The sequence below is a fragment of the Pezoporus occidentalis genome, unplaced genomic scaffold (assembly GCF_034315485.1).
Source record: "Pezoporus occidentalis ecotype Australia unplaced genomic scaffold, CSIRO_AGI_Poc_V1 ctg130, whole genome shotgun sequence".
NCBI classification, from domain to species: Eukaryota; Metazoa; Chordata; class Aves; order Psittaciformes; family Psittacidae; genus Pezoporus; species Pezoporus occidentalis.
In genome coordinates, this window is record NW_026913104.1 from 1,317,152 (window position 1) to 1,332,300 (window position 15,149).

Consider the following 15,149-nt stretch of genomic DNA (forward strand, 5'->3'; position numbering starts at 1 on the left):
AGCCTATCTTCATACAGGAGGTGCTCCAGTCCCCTGACCATCCCTGTGGCCTCCTCTGGGCTCATTCCAACAGCTCCACGTCCTTTTTATGTTGAGTACACCAGAACTGCACACAATGCTCCAAGTGAGGTCTCACAAGAGCAGAGTAGAGGGGCAGGATCACCTCCTTCGACTTGCTGGTCACGCTCCTTTTGACGCAGCCCAGGATACGGTTAGCTTTCTGGGCTGCGAGTGCACACTGAAGCCGGATCATGTTAAGTTTCTAATCAAATGATAGACTGCGTGTAGTAAGTAGAGCTGAAAGTGGTTTAGAGAAGAAGCAGCCCATTGCAGTTATGTCTCCAAAGCATGACTTAACACCCATATATGCTGCTATGGCTGAAACTCATGAAGACTTCCTTACTTTAAACTAGCTAATGCATTAATAAAAGTGAAACACTCAATGCCAAGTATTCATTCAGCTTCCCGAGAACTGAACTCCCTGCTGCTGCAATAGACTGCTAAAAGACCCTGTGCCAGCTATCTTAAAGATATGCCTACACAAGCTGCAACAATAAGCTTCAACAATGCTCTCACAGAACCTCACTTGGGTATTTTAAGGCATGGATACAGTAAGAAATTTAGAGACAGCAAGCTTAGTAGTATTAATGCTCAGATTAATAAAAAGCTTGAGACAGAGAGCACAGTGAAAACACTGGGGGAGTGAGGGGAGGCAGAGAAAACCGTAATAGGAGTTCACATGAGGCCTGAAGAGATGCAACTACTCAAATTCCAAATTCTCCAGGGCAAAGTGGTGGAATACCTGATGCTTTCACTTTACAATTCATCTATTCCAACGGATTATTTTGAAGTAAGAATGGGCAGTATCTTCTCAGCCCCATAGGAAACAAAGGCAGGTGGTGCTTAACGAGTCTCTGTGTTTTAGGTTGGCTTAAAAATAAAAAAGAATTCAGGATACCCAGAGCCTCCACAAAACTCACCTAAACATACAAATATGAGACATCCAGTTCTGACAGCTAAGTTTGTTCCCTACCTGACACCTATTATTTGCTTGGAAACAAAACTTCCTGCTCCATTTTTGAAGCAGGAATGCTATAAATCAGGTACATGCAAAGGCAGGTTGTTGTTAATTTTAAAATACAGCACTGAGTGTGAAATAAAACGGCAACAAACCATAGCTGCCCCAAACTGAGTTACTACACTATTCCCACCCCCTCAATGACCCTGCAGATCAAGGAAAAATAAAAGTATGGAAATTTGGAGCATTTTCTGAAGAAATACAACTTGTGAAGGATTTATCTGCATTGATTTTTAAATGGAACATGATACCATGAGCAAACAGATGAGTTGGCTGGAGCAGAAGAGGCTATCTTTGGGAAAAAACACTCTCTCACAATACACGCTGTTGCTAATTCTTAAAACTCTAGAAGAGAGATATGATTCATACTGGTACCATAGAAGAACACGGTGAAAGCAGCATTTGTCAGATTTGACATTTGCTTTTATTTTTAGTCGGCTTGGTTTTTTTTACTCACTCCCAACACAGCTAGTTTGCTCATCCAAAAATGCAGTACTACATGGCAAGCAACTTCTAACTCTATAAGCTGTTTCTTTTATGTATTGATATTTAATCTGTTCATATTATTAATGCTGGTTTAGTTGGCGTGGTTACTGCACTAGAGGTTTGTTAATCTGTAATGCCTAAAAAAGAACCAAAATCAAATTAACTAAGAAGTTTGCTAAAGGTCTGGTAATCTGATACCTCTTGTTTCTCGGGTCGGGTCCACGAAGCCTGGAGAGAACAGATATAGAACATAACAACAACAGGAAAAAAAAGCAATAAAAGTTTATCAAAGGTTGCTTTTAGGTATCATATTGTATGCACCACATTGCGTTCTGTGCACATGCAGGCTTCAACTTGTATATCTCACGTGTGTGGGGTGATCACAATTTCCATTTCCCACTATAACGTCAATTTAGTTTTGCATTCAAATTTAATAACCTATAAATTAGTCTTTAAATGATTAAGCAAAGGCTAATGATACCTAAAGACTGCTTCTGGTTTTACATATCCAGTGACTATTTCCCTTGTCACATCTCACTATTTTTAGAAACCTGTTCCAAGCATACTGGGGAAGTGATTCTCATGACCTATGGCATTCAACAGTTATGGAACTGGTTTTCTAAGACTGGCTTGTTAGCTACCCGCACACATTGATTAACATTAAGACTCATATTCTTAATGGGGTCATGCATTTGTACACATTTTTACATGCATACTGTGCCAGGAGTAGGAGACCTTGAGCTACAGAGCATTGCAACAGTATGATCCCCTTGGGCAGGAGACAGCAGGGTAGAACCTTGTACCTCCAGATGATAACATCCAGCTCCTTATGCTTAGGGTTATGTGCACCCAGTCCTTACTGGACTTGGGACAACCAAACAACAGATGTGAAACATGCACAAACCTTACCAATAAACATACATTTCCCATTCAGAGAAAGCCATTAACCGTTTGGACCACATTCACTATAGTTCAGAAAGACAAAAAGTTGCTGGGTTCTGTTTTTCCCCTATAATTTATCTTTAAAATATTTTTCTTCTGGTCTCTATTTCAATTGCAACTTGATCCATTTCAGTTCAGGAGTCAAAAATCACCTGCTAATATCACAGCCATGATGGCATTACTGAATGTGAGGCACAAGCATTGCTGACATGGGGGTATAACAGCATACACAAGAGTGACATTACAGAAATGGAGATGAAAGCTTAGGAAATAAGAATAAAAAATCCCATAGTATTATTTTCACAGTGCTTCTAGGGAATATTGTGAGAGTATTAACATATGGTACAGACAGCCTCATTTTAGACCATCTTAGATAAAAGCAAGCTACTTGCTTGTAACTAGAGGCCTGAGGTGAAGTCACCTGAAGTGAACCTCACCAACACCTGCATGGGTAGGACACCCCCACCATCTGATCATTTCTGTGTGTGTATATATATATATATATCCTATTGTGTACAACTTCCTTGAAAGATGAACAAGCAACTGTAATAGTTCAGCATAATCCCTTTTTGATGTGCCAGTCATTCTCTGTACCTGAGCAAATCAAGCTACCAAGGGAATTGCTTTGCTTATACGCATGCAAGTCCCCTTTCAATCCTATTCACAAAGTATGGTGTCAGCACAGGAGGATTAAAAAAGAAGACATCCTTTGGTGTTCAGTACCTGTCAATCTAAAGGAAGATGGAGGAGGATAAAAGCCTGTTCCCACACTCCTAGGGCACTCGGTGTGGGGGAAAAAAAAAAAAAAAAAAAGGGGCAGAACCACATTCTCTATCCTGAATAATTTAATACTAAGTCTCCCTCACAAAGACAAAGACATACACAAGCTCTACTCAGCACCATGCAGGGGACAGAGCGGAACCAAGAGCCCCATGCATGCTAGCATTTTATCTTCCCTTTAGAAGAAAGTTATTAAATGGGAGCTTATATTAAATTTTGAAATCCTATGTGAGATCCTATGCCACAGATACACCTACTGCCACCTCTGGCAAGATGATAAAAGACCTGAACAAAAGCATCACTTGGCACCCCTCCCACTCTGCACACACTGAGCTATACCGCTGGGTAAGAAACCTAGGGCTGTCTCCACTACTGTTTCATGAAAGCATGTATACGAGTACTCAGTGATTACCTCATTCAGAAATCTGACAGGAAATACACTCATGTCTGCATTAAAAATGGAAAACTCGTACACACCAGCACACAACACATCAAAACTAACTGAATCACAGTATTCTGCTAGAGCAATAGAAAAGTCTCTTGAAAGGGCATGAAATATACTAAAGGCGACAAGGAATATGGCATGCTGCCTTGAACAGCTTCACATCTGGTCTAATGCAAAGAGAAAGCATTCCTACTCCCCATAACAGCACAGCAATAAATACTTGAGGTAAGATTAAGCCAAGCCATTTCAAATCATCACGTTGATAACTTTCCAGGCCTGCTAGCTCTTGCTGCGTTTTGCAGCAGTGAGACATAGGAATTCCAGATTGACAGGGCAGAAGAATACAAGCTGCCATCTTACTAGTAAGAGGAAGCTTCCATCATGCCAGTATTTGGAAGTTTGGTCTGCTCATCCGTGTTGGTATATAGTTGCCAATCATCTGATCATGCTAAGCACAGTCACAATGACGGTATTCCGTCAAACCTTCACAGACCATTCTCATTTTTTGCACAAGGGGTACAAGATTGTTTGCACAAGGGGTACCACGCTATGTATGTATAGCCAGAGAGAGAAGAATCTTCTGCTATGCATGTCAGGATGTTAACAGGTCTCCTCAGGGAAATGTGGGAATGTTGAAACAATTGTGACATTGCCAGCCTAGGTAACCTCCCATCCCTCTCTTCCACACCAGGCTGTCTCTGTTCTTGGACAAAGACTGAGAGGGGGAAGCCACTAAGCAAAGATGGAGTTCTCTTTGCTTGGTTTTTCTGAAATACCAAATGTTCATAGGAGTTAAGGCACCTCTAGACCTTTAAAACCTGGCCTGAATTATAACTACACAAGTAAACAACATGCAGCAAGACAGATGCATCCAAGTACCTAAAGCACAGTCTAAAGTAGGGCTTGATATTTTAAAACTAGTATTGTTTGTCCTACACCAAAGACCATCCGTTTCCCTGTGCAATCCCAGAGAAAGTAAGTTAATAGTAAACTGGATATATGCATTTGGTTGAACATGCAACAGAATGTTTTTCAAACCTAACTTGACCTGAGGATTTTCTGGATACCTACCATTCACCTAAACTTATAGCACATGACAGAGAATGGGGAAAAAGTAAAAACGAAACCAAAACACACACACATAAAAATCCTGCCTAAAATGTGCTTGGGACATGATAAAAATCATCTTTGCCCTGAAGGTTTGAACCAGTACATAAAACATGTGGTAGTAACTCAAAACTTGGAATTTGCCCCCAATTTATGTAAGAAACTATCAGAGTATTAACATTTTCCTTAATATTGATCACCAACTTAACAGCATCAAGCAAGATATATGAGTCTCAAAAATGGTTAGCAGTTTTGCCACTGAGATCTTGTTAATTTAATTGAGATGGACAGATGGGACTCTCTGCAAACAGGCTCTCTGACAAACTTCTACTTGATTTAGTGTTCCTTCAGATTCTACATTCCTCTCCCTTTCAAAGCTCTTTCCTGTTGCTGTGATCCAACTCTAGTGTTAGAAGCACTAGAGCACTTAGCTCCTCCTATCACTCTCCTAGAGAGAGATGGGACCATGAATAACCTTGTCCTACCAAAACAGGTCCTCCAGCTATGCTTTTGAAGGCAACGGAAACCTCTCTCTAAACATTGCAAGGATTTGTGTTAGTCCTCAAATCCAAAAGATGTTGAGAAAGAATTAAGGCTGGAAACCTTTGACACTCTGATTAATAAGTTACGCATTAACAACATGGTGAAGAGATGACCTCATTGAGGCAATTAATAAAGCTCATTTAGGAGCCTATAGTGCAGGATGGCACCTCTGTCGCTTTAAGACTTTCACAGTCTATCAACTGGCCTTCATATTGAGTCAGAACCACCATATGTCCAAGTTAGCTGAGCCTTGAAGCATCTTGTTATTAGAAGATTATTATTAAGCAATAACATCTTATTCCAACTTTTGGCTAGGCTTCCTTTGGCTCTAAACTGTGCTCCTGATCACCTTATGCAACTACTATGCAATATCAACAGTAATACAGCACCCTTTTATCTCATCTAGTTAAGAGGAATTGTGGCCAATAAAAAAAAAAAGCACTTTTTTAAAAGAAAAACTGCTAATTATTTTTGCCTTTAAGGACAAAATGGTGTTGATGTGATCAACAAAACAGGTGAACACAAAGGCAGCCAAGGCTTTTGTGCTTCAGATACATGCAGTATTAGAATACAATACAGAAGGAATTAACAGGCTCATTTTGGTCCACCGCCAACTTTGAGAGACAATACCCCACACCTCTCCACCTGCCACCCTCCCAGATCGTATCATCATGATGTCAGCATGGACAGCACTGGAATCAGGGTGCTCATTCCTATGCCAGCTTGGAAAAAGAAGGGAAGAACCCTTTCACAAGCTTCCTGCAACTGTAGGTCCCTTTGGAAACTCCTCTGAAAAGGGTCCAGGGCCTACTGCTTTTCAAGTCAATTCAACTCAGAGTGATACCAGCAGGAATTAAAAAGCATATCCTCAGTTGTTATAAACTGAGATGGTTCTTTCCACAAAAGGACACCTACGGCATTACTTCGGCTGCAAAGCTGACCTTCTAGCAGTTAGTCTGTGCAGTACCACAAGCGCTCTCGCTACAGAGAGGGGAATCACCATGACTTGCATATGCATCTGCGTGCAATTATCATGCATTCTGGATCAGCAGAGGCAGGCAGGTACAAGCTGCACTGATCCCAGCAAATGAGATCATGGTTTTGGGAAGGCTTATACCTTCTCTTCATTGCTGATGTTCCTGGTGGAAGTTCTCCAAGTGATAGAAGGGATTGGGTCCCCAGATGCCTCACAGGTCAGTGTAATCTGATCCTCCAGCTCCATGGCTGTCTTATTCTCCACATAGGTGATTTTGGGTTTTGCTGAAAAGAAAAAGCAACACAGTGGTGGGGTGGAGTTGACCTCCCTGCCCAAGTTATAGCAAGTTCCACTGAGGTGTTAAAGCCCTTTTAATAACATCTTTGGGTAGATTAGGATTCAGCCCTCTGGGCCTGGAAGATATTCCAAGTAGTATATGAATTTCACACCTCCTCTTGTGCAGGACTGCATTTCTTTTATCAGAGAGCAAGCAGAATGGAGTTGGCATCTATTTCAGAAACATACAGAGAATTTTTGCCTGACATGATGGCAAAGATGCATTACTTGGGAAAGCAGCAGCTCTGGATAAGCCACATCAGGTATTAACTGGGATAAGCAGGTTACTTCCAGCTTGCACTAGTGAGCTACCAATATCCAACTGGATTGGGAAGGGAGGAACAGTAGAAGCATATTTACCAAAGACTTTGAGATGAATGGTGGCATCTTGCTCGCCAGCCTTGTTCTCAGCAATGCAGATGTATTCTGCTTCATCGCTCTTATCCACCTTCTTGATGATGAGCTCAGACCCATCATAATTAAAACTGTATTTCTCTTCATCATCAGCCTCTTCTATTGGCTCTCCATCCCTGCAGAGCACAGAGCACACTGGCTGTGTTGGAGAGGAGGAGCAATCAAAGGCTGTTTGTTTTAGGCTTGTTGCTAATGCTAGAACTGCATTACTGTACCGAAACTCCTCAGGTAAAGAGGGATCGCCATCTTTTCCTTTCCCTAAGAGCTACAAAGCTTATATTTTGATCTATTCCTAACCCTCCTGCTGGTTTTACTGTTGTTCTTGTTTTTCCAGGAATCTGTACTGGTTTTTGGGTTTGTGACCAAAACAGCACTGATAACAGAGTGATGTTTCAGCTATTGCTAAAATACACACAATGTCAAAGGGCTTTTTCTATTTCTCACACTGCCCTTCTAAGCAAGTAGGCTGGGGGTGCACAAGAAATTGGGAGCTGGGAAAGCTGACCTGGCTGAACACCTGCCTGCAAATGGGAAGCACTGAATGAATTCCTTATTTTGCTTTGCTTCCATGCACAGAGTTTGCTTTATCTCTATCAAATTGTCATTATCTATCTCAATCAATGAGTTTTTGGATTTTACCCTTCAGATTCTCCTCCCCATCCATACTCATCACGTAGTGAGTGTCTGTGTGCCTGATGGGAGCTAACCCAAAACAAGCTAACTTCAATTCTGTTAGGAGGCCATTCTTTCCCTTGTGAGAAAAATGAATTAATCTTATTCCAGTTAAAAAGTTGCTTTCCCTTCTGCCTGGTTTGGCAAAAACATCCATGCTCACACACAATCAGCACATGTAATGAGGACATTGCATGCAGCATCTTACTTTGTCCACGTCACTGTTGGCTCAGGAAAGCCATCGGCATCACACGCTAAGGTGACAGACTGGCTGAGGTTGGCAGTGGCATTCATAGTGCTCTGCCTGGCACGCACAGAAGGAGGTACTAGAAGAGAAGGAATCCACATTCAAGTTAGAAAGGACAGAAGATGTAAGAATGAGCCCTGGAAGGCTCACTGTAAATCTCTGCAATACAAACGCACACATCCCACTAGTAATTCAAACCCTCATGCCATCACCCGCAGGTTTCAATCAACAGCTTTGATGCATGAGCTCTCCAAAGCAATCAGCAGAAGGAAGGAAGGGCAGGAGGTGGAGAGAGGCACAAAACATCAGCATTGCAGACCAAACTACTTGTGAGCCCAAACAAGATCTACGCCTCACTCTAAGTCATAAAACACTTAAGGTTTCACTTGACATGGTAATTTCCCATAAACATCTGGTAAACACTCAGTCAATTTCATGGACATTTTCATTTGACACAGCACAGAAGATTAGTAAGCTGATGGCAAATCATGAATGTGAATCTAAAGTGACATTGGCATCGGCAGCCTGGAACGCATGTGCTACATACACTGTCCCCACATTAGCCTCGCTCTAAGCTGCTCACCATTCACGATGACCTGAATATCTTTGAAGTTGATCTCCCCACGAGCCAAGATCCGGCCCTCACAGCGGTATGTCCCTTCATCCGTTTTCTTGATTCCCCGGATCTGCAGGTAGTTGTTGGACAGGACTATAAATCGAACTAGAAAAGACAAAAGGAAGGTTCATCCACAGATCCTCAGGAAAGCTCACTGCAGACAACAGGTTCTTCTCCTCTCCTTGCCCTTTCTAGGCTGAGATAAGGTTTAGTGTAATGAAACTTCCCTTCCCATCATTTAATGGTGACGCTGCCACAACTGGATCCGACATTGCCAAGAAAGAAACCAGATGTTTGCAAACTGCTCTGGTGCTTTATATCCTAAGTGCACACAGAGAAACACACATACACAAGCACATTTACATTTGATCAGTATCAGACAACAAGCAATTTGAAACTTGCCCCTCTTGCCCCAGGGTGGCAGAGTTCATCTTACTACACTAGTAAGTAGTTGCCTGCATCAAGTAGATATAGGAAACGCAGCTGAGGCACAAATGCTCAACTGGAGTCAGGGCTCTGAAGCCCTGCTGCTAGTAAAATGCTCCTCTGAGCATGACAGTCTGCAGCATTTTGAATGAAAGATTCTTGCAAGGAATTTTCAGCCCCTTTTCCTTAGGAAAACTAGAGAGGGTCACAACATGTAGCTTTTCTGTCCAATGGCATTTCTTCTATCTAAAAATCTTTTTCAGCATTCCTTTGCCTAGCATTCCAGCATCAAAGCCCCATGGCCTTTTCTGCGGGAACATTATTGCCCTGCCATTGCCAAACCACAGCACCTGGAATAACTACGTTCACATTGTCAGACCTAGCATCATGTACAAATTGCTTCTGTCCTCCCTTGTGACTGCCACCATTTTGTTCTTCTGAACCCCTTGTATGAGCCTGATCTGATCCCCGATGGGAGATGGACATCTGGCCCCTGGATGGACAAGCACTGAGACACCTTTTGTGCCTTACCGTCTTTTTTTAGGATAACATCCCTGCCTTTGTGCTTCCAAATGATGGTAGGAGGCAGCGAGCTGACCACATCACACACAATCACAGCATCATCCCCTTCCTTAAATTCCTGAGGAGTGGGAGCATTCTTGAACATCAGTTTTTCTGAAAACAATGGAAGGAGAAAGTCACTGCAAATTTCTTGACACACCTCAAAGCTGTGCTCCTGACTCAAGCCTGAGGAAAGCAAAACTACCCCAGAGGACATGTTCTGCAGAAATCTTGTTCTCTGGGAAGAATAAAGGTGTGCCTGACTCAGTGCACTGCAGCACATCACAGGAACCCCATTTTCCATCCCTGCCTCCCAGGCATTTCAGTGGGCCAAATTAATATTTTACCTAGCTCACAGATTTGTCTACAATGCAAAGAGAAAATGTCAACTTGGAACTGCTCGGCTTCCTGGCAGAAAGGGGAGGAGCTGCTGTCATGGCTTTGCTGGACAATATGCTGATGGTTTACTATAACCCTTCTGAATGTGTGATCCTCTTTACTGAACACTAGTCTTATCTCATAGCATGTCCGTCATCCATATCCTAATTCCCACTTACCCCTCAAAACAAAGAAGGGAAAAGGCTGTATCTTCTTAATACCCCCTTTATTTTCACCCTCCTTCTTCCCCGTTAAAAGTAGCCTTTTCTAGTATGGTAAAATGGTCGCTTCCCTAATCTTGCCTCATACATGTGCAAAGTAGCCCAGAAAATAGCCTCAAAGCCGGTCTCTTACGGAAAATTTTCACATTGACGGTGGCCTCGGAGTCTCCCTCCTCCATGCTACTGACAACGCATTTATAGATGCCAGCATCATCAATGTTGGCGTTGTAGATGGTGAGGGTGGAGGAGAAGTCATCGTTTCGCACCACTGAGATGCGCTGTTGGTTCGGCGTCAGCTTCTCACCATTAGGGGAAAACCAGGAAATGTCTTTGTATTTGGCCTCCCCTGCCACTAGGGACAATAAAAGAAAACAGAACAAATTGAAATGAGTTCCCAACAAAGCTGCACAGAGGGAATTAAATACAACCAGTAGCACTATGCAGAAGACTGACTCAGGGGAAGGGCTTCTGGTACCTGAGAAGCAAGCAAAGAAAATTCTCTCTCACAGCACTGTGAATGGTCAGCTGCTGTCCTGCAAAAATGATATTAGGTTGGTTTTATAATCTAAAGGGGTACACTCATTTCAGCCCAGAATGGCCTTCTACGCATCCTGAGATCCCATATCCCAATACCTCCTCTACGCAGATCAGCCCGAAAAATAAAAATCTCTTCCTGCTTCAGCTTCACAATGTTTTTAATAAATACTTGTACTTGCAGACTGGGTTACTTTGCGTACCAAAATGTGACAGTGAACCGTAGCAGCAGTTCTGGCACTGATTAGCTTCAGCCTCCTGCTGCATTCAGTGTAAATCAGAACTGTTGGTAAGTGGTTCCAGGCTGTCTCTTGCAGCTCACATCTCCGCATTCCTCACTGTGGCTTTGGTATTTGGGACAAACTTCTATTATTGGAGGGGCTTTAACTGACCACACAGTTTCTGAATGCAGATACCATCACAATAGCACTTGGCCAGAGTATACTTTCATTTTTAAAGCACTGGCATTAACAAATTACTTTGCAGTTAGGCACTCCTGGATCAGATGCCCTCATTACTTGTCCTAGTTAGTATGCTCCTGAGGAAGTGTGGTCCTCTAATGCATTGTGAGCTCTGGCTCCCAGAGCTCACGACAGCACCTATTTGCTCTATCATGCTTCAGGATGCTATCATGTCAGTGCTCCAACATACTCATTTCTCCCATTAGAAACCAGGCCAGCTGCTTTCAGGAGAACCTCTCATGAGGACATGTGGATGCTAATTTGAAAAATGCCCTAAAATTGTAGTAACTGCTTTGGGGCACACAGATCAGGTCAGTACTGAACCAGGTTGCACAGTAAAGCAGCCTGGGGCAGTTGGTGGCCTGAACAAACAGTAAATTGTGTCACAAGAAATGCAGGTTTTCAGCAGCATTAAAAACCTCAGCTGCAGAGGTAACCATTCTCAAGTCACTTCCATTACTGCTGTCAGCAGTTGATTAGAGAAATTAACTGGAAAAACAACAGGCTTATTTTAGATTTCAAGGATCAAAGAGGGGCAGAATGACGCAAGGTGCCATTGTTGTGGATAATGCTCAGCTGAAAGACAACATTTCAGTACCTGTTTTTTTCATTTTAAAATCCACTTGCTGGAGCTGCTTTCTGTTGCCAGCTCTCAAGGGAGAATGCTTTTACTGTTTCCAGTAAACAGCATGTGTTGCATTTTCCACTCAAGTCTTATAAACCATAAGGACAAAGAAAGAGCAAGAGATACTGCAGCTACACCTGACACTGGAGCTTTTATCCCAGAGTTAATACACTGATTGACCTTCCTAGCAAACCCTGATAAAGGCAACTGATGCCATAAGCCATCACTCACCTTGGCATAAGAAGAACTTTGATTCTCCAACGCTGATCTCTCCCTGGCTTGGAACAATGTCCACTTGTAGAGAGGCTGGAAAAGAATGAGCATGCAGAAGATGGTTAGACAACAGGAGTGGTCTCAAACAAAAAAAATCTTTGCCAGCCTTCCAATCCACATGGTTCCTTTACTCATCCAATGGAAGAGCACAGGGTGGAGCATTCTTTGCTTCATAAGTGAACGTACAGTACCATGGACCCCTGAGGACCCCAAAGAAGTTACTGACATTCAGAGTTTCTTCCAGCTCCTTATAAAAATCACACGGAGTGATACACAGAGTGCTGGTTTACATTCAAACCTGTACTACACTGTAATACTAGGGAATGCGCTTGGTGTACATACCAGAACATCAAGCAGCCTGTAAGGACTCCTCTGAATTCAAACTGGAACTGGCTCAAAGGTCTATCCTGGCAGCAAATGCAAATTAATCTTTGCTTTGGAGACTTGTTGCTCTATGTGACACCGCATTCACACAAGCCTCAGCTACCAACCATCACAAATGCAGAGTGGAAGTCAGGAGCATACTCTGGGCACTTGATTTTCCTTGAGCTCCTACTTTGATCTTCCAGTCAGAAACTTCGTCCAAATAGCCAGCAAATTGGAGACGTTTATGACAGACACAGCATACCTAGGAAATTTCCTCCAATATATACTGGCAATGACTGCTGAGTTTGTGATTTCTGCCTTCACAGTACTGGCTGAGACTTGCTTCCAAGTTCATCCCAGCACATTTCACCTAACTCCCTCCTAGAGCAGAAATGAAAATATTAGCAATACTTTGGTCTCTTCCACTGCCTCCTCATGGAATATCAGTGCATTTGCTTTTATGTTAAGTTTTTAGTTGTTGTTTTCTTGTTTTTGTTTTTTTTTTTCTAATTTAATTTTCTTTTTCAATAGCAAAGTGAAGGATTTTTGGCAGCAGAGATAGAGCAGATGTTCCATGGACCTGAGTGAAGCATCTGTTACATGCATGTCTGGAACTGAGGGAGTCAGTGAAAGATACTGTACCTTCTGTGCTCCCTACAACTGAATCCAGCACTGCCTCAAAGGAATCATTTAAAAATAATCAAAGTTAGATAATAATTCTGGAAAGAATATTTGATGATACTGTTGCTGAAAGAAATCAAAATGATTCTCTGACATTTTCAATCTCCCTTTGGACATCTTTATTTAACTCATATCCCTTGTTTGATGGTATTCTCTCACCTTCCTTGCACTTTTCAATGAACTGCATGTTGCCCCTATAGGTCCTGCATTCATCCTGTTTTATTTCTGAGCAATCTCATTTCTCTCAACTATACTACTTTAATATAGTTCAATCCCAAATAGAACTTCAAGTACAAAGAGCCAAATATAATAAAAGGCTAAAGGTTTATTACATTCAGTGCGGAAAGGACAATACAGTCTGTATCTGTAGGATCATTTTTGTTGTTTTTCCACAAACCATTCCAACATCTGAATTTTACATTGAGAATCATGTTTTGGGGTGCTCTTCCTGGGAAGGTTTCTGCTGTATGGAACGAGTGCAAAGGTACAACAAAGAGATCTCTCAAATCCAGACCTCCGAGTTCCTCCACACCAGATTTCTGCTTTGTAATACTATCTAAAACATTCCTCCTTCCGCATTACAATGGAACTAGATTTGAGCATAGACAACATTACAAACTCAATTAATGTCTTTGGGCAGCAGCTGCAGCAATGTGCAGAGATGCAAATACTCCAGAATGACAGTAGTTTCCAGTATGAACACTCCAGAAGCTGGGGGCATCAGCAAAATACAGGCACTTTTGAATGATGGGACCTTTATAGAGTGTTTTCAAATTATCAGTCAACCTGTCTTTCATGATCTTGTCTTCGGCATGTGAGTGATATCTGTTGTTTAGAAATTAAATGTACAGAACCAAGAATCCTTAGTCTCATCCAAACGAGAACAATTTATTAAGTAACATTTAAAGCTCCTAAGTGAACAGTTAAATGTTTGTTACAGTTCAGAGGCTCCAATAATTGCTGCTGTAAAAGCCTTCTCACCTTGATTCAGAACGTAACAAAAGAAAGGCTAACATTGACAACAGAAGTCCAAAGTTCAATTTTTGAATCTGTGTATCTGTAGATATCTAAAGTAAAAGTTGAGCTTTCAAGACTGACCTGTCTTGAGCAGGTAAGCCTTCTACCCCAATAACTATGCACACCTTAGAAGCCTACCTTTAGAGTCTCACTACTGAGAAACACCTGTATCTTTCCTTCCTTTACTTACAAAAGTGAAACCAGCTGGCATTAAATGCAGAAAGGAGAAGGAACATACCATTTTGGGAAGTGTCACCAGAAATTCAAAGTAAAAAGTCAAAGATGCTGAAAAATAACCCTGGTTTTGGTACAATAAGGGGAAAATCAACAATCACAGCAAAGCTAAGTCAAGATGAAAGCTAAGATTTCTAGCCTGTGCTGTGAATAATCCAGTATGACTACTTTACTTTCTGACTCAAATTACATTGGTAGTGAGAAAGGAAAGCGTACCTCCCCATTTTCATGTTCACTTGCAATCAGCCTTTTGGCATGCATATCCAAGCATGCCCAATGCCCTTTTCCCCCAGCAACATCACTACCATCTTCATAACATAAATTATGACCCATTAGGCAGAAAATGTAATTGATTCAGGATTTCCTATAGCTATGGCTTAATGCTGCAGCAGCTCTGCGGCCTAACAAGTCCAGGTCAAGTATAAATTTCAAGATGCCAAAATGAAGAGGTTTTATTTCAAAACTGATGCCATGAGCTTGCAGAAAACAATCATCTTAATCGAGCTATTCCACTACCCCATGTAGCCAAAGCATTTCTTGGCAACTTTATTGCAGATGCTTCATCTGTCACCCCCTGTTTTCATGCTGTAGTGCATGAAAACCCTTCTCCCACAGCAGCTAGTTTTACCTCCAGACAACAGAGGCATTAGTTTTAGGTGCCGAACACACCTGGGTTTTTAAGAAACATGCACTGCTTCAGAAATGAAAACCTGTTTGTATGTGCCAATGG

At 42.0% G+C, this 15,149-nt stretch overlaps 1 protein-coding gene across 9 annotated transcripts in view; it reads right to left on the reverse strand.

Moving 5' to 3' along the window:
* The window catches only part of NCAM1 (neural cell adhesion molecule 1), a 104,408-nt gene that overhangs the window by 36,630 nt on the left and 52,629 nt on the right, over positions 1-15,149 (reverse strand). For 6 of the 9 annotated variants that reach the window (XM_062608655.1, XM_062608654.1, XM_062608651.1 and 3 more), the window contains exons 2-9: positions 12,080-12,154; positions 10,362-10,580; positions 9,600-9,743; positions 8,610-8,747; positions 7,988-8,105; positions 7,054-7,223; positions 6,499-6,641; positions 1,763-1,792 (exon numbers count right to left, since the gene is read on the reverse strand). In XM_062608655.1, coding sequence (XP_062464639.1) covers positions 1,763-1,792; positions 6,499-6,641; positions 7,054-7,223; positions 7,988-8,105; positions 8,610-8,747; positions 9,600-9,743; positions 10,362-10,580; positions 12,080-12,154 — 1,037 coding nt within the window. The remainder of the gene's footprint in view (positions 1-1,762; positions 1,793-6,498; positions 6,642-7,053; positions 7,224-7,987; positions 8,106-8,609; positions 8,748-9,599; positions 9,744-10,361; positions 10,581-12,079; positions 12,155-15,149) is intronic. The other 3 variants (XM_062608656.1, XM_062608650.1, XM_062608653.1) reach the window with 1 other exon arrangement.